Consider the following 3,530-nt stretch of genomic DNA (forward strand, 5'->3'; position numbering starts at 1 on the left):
TTGGACAACACCTCCTCAGCTTTGTATTCAACAAATGAACAGGAACATTTTGGCAGCATAACGACTACATGATAAAACAAAATATATGAGAACATTTCAACATCATATATCACATACAATGGAATCTCAACATGACATAATAGCATAATATAAGTCAACGTCTCAGCATAAATATAACATAAATTCACAGTCAATTAGCAGGTTGGCAAAAGACCATAGTTCACAAGACACTAACAGATACGACAATAGTTCAGTACAGACCACACACATGCTGAGATTAGACTAAGACAACTACTCGATGATAAGCCTACGGTTGATTCCTCCAGGTGAGATTGATGCCATCCTCCTTGTTGTCACACCTGGGCTTGCTGGAGACAGGGATGCCATCCTCCTTGTAGTCACACCTGGGCTTGTTGGAGAGAGGGATGCCATCCTCCTTGTAGTCACACCTGGGCTAGACATTACTTTTGGATCAACAAAGCTCGATGCTTCAAGAGATTCAGCTTTGGCTTTCCTGCAATGCGCAAGTAGAGTCAATGAAGAAACATATTGTTCATATATAAGGCATATTGCTCCAGATTTTAGAGTACCTTTGTTGTTTCTGCTTTTTTGGACGAGGTGGCGGAAGTTCTTGTTCTAGTTCAGCTTGAGTTGCATAACAACCCTTCTCGATATGTCCAAACTGGAAGCACCTTTTGCATTGATACGGACCTCTTTTTCCTGGCTCTCCACTAGCCTTGATTCTCTGCTTCCTTGGTCTACCAGCAGGCCTTTCTAGTGGTGGAGGAACCACTTCAAAAGGTGGGTCATTCTTTGGCCACTGAGATTTGTCACCCATTGGAGTGACTTGAAACTGATAAGCTAGCTTGAACCTCTGTACCGAATAGTAGTCATCCACAAAATCTTCAATTTTTAATTGCCGTACTTTCCCAATTAAAAATATAGCGTGAGTGCATGGTTTTCCGGACACCTCCCACTGACCACAGCCACATTCCCTTTTTGCAAGGTCAACACCATACCTCCAAGTCTTTCCTTCATTTGTTGTTCCTGAAATTTCAGCTGACAATGGCCCACTTTTGGTGAAATCGTAGTGCAACCCTCTGCTCTTCATGTTCAACTCATGTAAGACACTTGGGAGGATACGCCCTTCAAGTTTCTCGGCTATCACTTTCCTTGTGGCTATCTTAACCATGATTTTCTCTCTTATTTTGTCCATAAGATACACAGCTGGAAGCTCCTTTTCATCCTTAATCCAATTGTTGAAGCACTCGGAAATGTTGTTGTTAACGTAATCAACCTTGCATTCTTTGGAGAACTTTGATCTGCTCCAAACCAGATTATGGTGCTTGTTTAACCAGGGTATTGCTTTAGGACAAGTTTCTGTAATTTTGTCCTTCAGTGCATCATGCCTACGAGTTGTACATGCCCATGCACAAGGCCACATGTATTTCAGCACATCACCTTTGAACTTCTTCCTGAAATTGGCCATGAGGTGTCTAAAGCACTCCCGATGCTCTGCTTCACCTTTAAAAACTTTGTTGACAGCATATGCTAGTCCTTTACAAGCATCCGTGTGGATTGTCAATCCAGGAGGAGTCCCAACTGCCCTTCTCAAGTTATCCATGAACCATGCCCAATTTGCATTTGTTTCCTTAGAGAAAATGCCATAAGCAACTGGATACATCCAGTTGTGGCCATCAATAGCGATTCTTGCTGCAGCCAATTGTCCTTTGTACTTTCCAGTGAGGTGAGTGGAATCAACACCAAGATACGGTCTGCACCCAGACAGAAATCCATCAACACAAGCTCTAATACTCACAAACATCCTTGAAAAGTGCATTTTCCCATTGATCTTCTTGCAATCGATCTCGATAATGCTTCCTGGGCAAGATTCTTCTAGTGCTGCTTTGAACCTCCACAGCATTGTGAAACTCTCCTCCCAAGTACCATGAAGAGCATTCATTGCTGTCTTCTTCGCAGTCCACGCTTTCCAATAGGACAACTCAATGTTATATTGTTTCTCCAATCGTTTCTGTAGCTTCTTTGCACTAAGAGTAGGATCTTCCTTCACAATATCTTTCACTCGGCGAGACAGCCAACCTGTGGTAGCTTCTCGTGCCTTGTTTCCGTTAGAACAAGTGTGCATGTCTAGACTTGAGAGATTAACCACCTACATATACACAACATATTCATTAGAGCAATTGTATACCATAATATTTAGATCATGTACAAGAATTAGCATGACAGAATATACAGACATGGGAGAAAATAACCTTAAAAGTGTTGCAGCCATGCAATTTCTTTGCATAAATCCTCCACCCGCATTCAAGATCTGCACACCTTGCCCTGTACCTTTCGCTGTCACTATGTTCAATCTTACTCTGAAACTCATTTTTTATGGCATATGTCCTGATAATTTCCATAAACTCAGCCTTGTCTACAAATGTATGTCCCTCCTTAATAACTGGATTCTCTTTGTCATACGTTGTGTCAGCCACAATAAAATCATCCACCAATCCAGCCTCATCATTAGGAACCGCCTCAGTATCAAAGTATGGCATAGGCCTTGACCTCTTTCTGTTTGGCACCTCCACTTCAACATTTTTTATTGGTTGCACATTGGCATCATCAACATTTTTGAAGTATCTCCACTCTTCATCTGCCCCGGCTGGCTCATCTCCATCAGGATCACAACCAACAGTCATAAAGTGTTCCTTTTCCTCCTCTTCAGCCCTTGGTGGCCCCGCAATCGTTTCACCAAATTCCGGTAATTCCCTCAATTCTGGTCCAATGTCCAGAGCAGCAACATTAGGCACCTTTTCAGCCCTTGGTGGCCCAGCAAATGTTTCATCAAGTTCAGATAATTCCGTCAATTCTGGTCCCATGTCCACATCAGCAGCATTAGACACCTCCTGGTCCATCACTTCAGCTTCGGCAGGCACATCATTGCGCACTACATTGGCAGCAGCACGCACCTTGTGTATAGCAGGCTCCTCCATCTCCTCACGTCTGCCCACTATCATCATCAACTTCAGAACTTCTGTTGACCTTACGAGCTCGAGAAGCTGTGCATCTGAATCTAATTTAAATTTCATAGCATTACTTTCAAGAACCCAGAAGTTTGCCTTTTGGTAGCTGCCCCATTGAAAATAAGGACCAATATCTCTCTCAAGATCAGTGAGTGTATATTCTACTGAATCCACAACCCAGCTAACAGTCCTGCCTTTGTTGTATATTTTCATACCATCTACAACTGTGAAGTAGGCACTGACAAGAATCTCTAGTCGACATGATTTTTTTGGTTCAGTCCTGTACCAGCCACAAACACATGGAACAGAGAACAAAAATAAGCCAAAAACTCAGGGAATCTCTAATAGCAGCTTCTGCATATATACGGATTGAAGATTACCTTGCTTGAACGTCAGGATGCTCCATTGCAGATAGGAGCAAGTGGGTGTTGGGGACGAGCAAGTGAAGGAGCACAGGCAGGCCGGGCGTCCAGGGCGTCGGGACGAGCACGGGCTCGGCGT

At 43.3% G+C, this 3,530-nt stretch overlaps 1 protein-coding gene across 1 annotated transcript; it reads right to left on the minus strand.

Annotated features, from left to right (window-relative positions):
• Positions 1–291: 291 nt before the first annotated feature.
• On the minus strand, positions 292–2,771 carry LOC124688684. The gene is made up of 3 exons (XM_047222325.1): positions 2,341–2,771; positions 591–2,023; positions 292–514 (listed from the first exon to the last, which is right to left on the minus strand). The coding sequence occupies exons 2-3, from the start codon at positions 1,961–1,963 to the stop codon at positions 292–294; spliced, it is 1,596 nt and encodes a 531-aa protein (XP_047078281.1). The 5' UTR covers positions 1,964–2,023; positions 2,341–2,771.
• Between the last annotated feature and the right edge of the window lie 759 nt (positions 2,772–3,530).

This window comes from Lolium rigidum, chromosome 2 (genome assembly GCF_022539505.1).
Source record: "Lolium rigidum isolate FL_2022 chromosome 2, APGP_CSIRO_Lrig_0.1, whole genome shotgun sequence".
NCBI lineage: Eukaryota > Viridiplantae > Streptophyta > Magnoliopsida > Poales > Poaceae > Lolium > Lolium rigidum.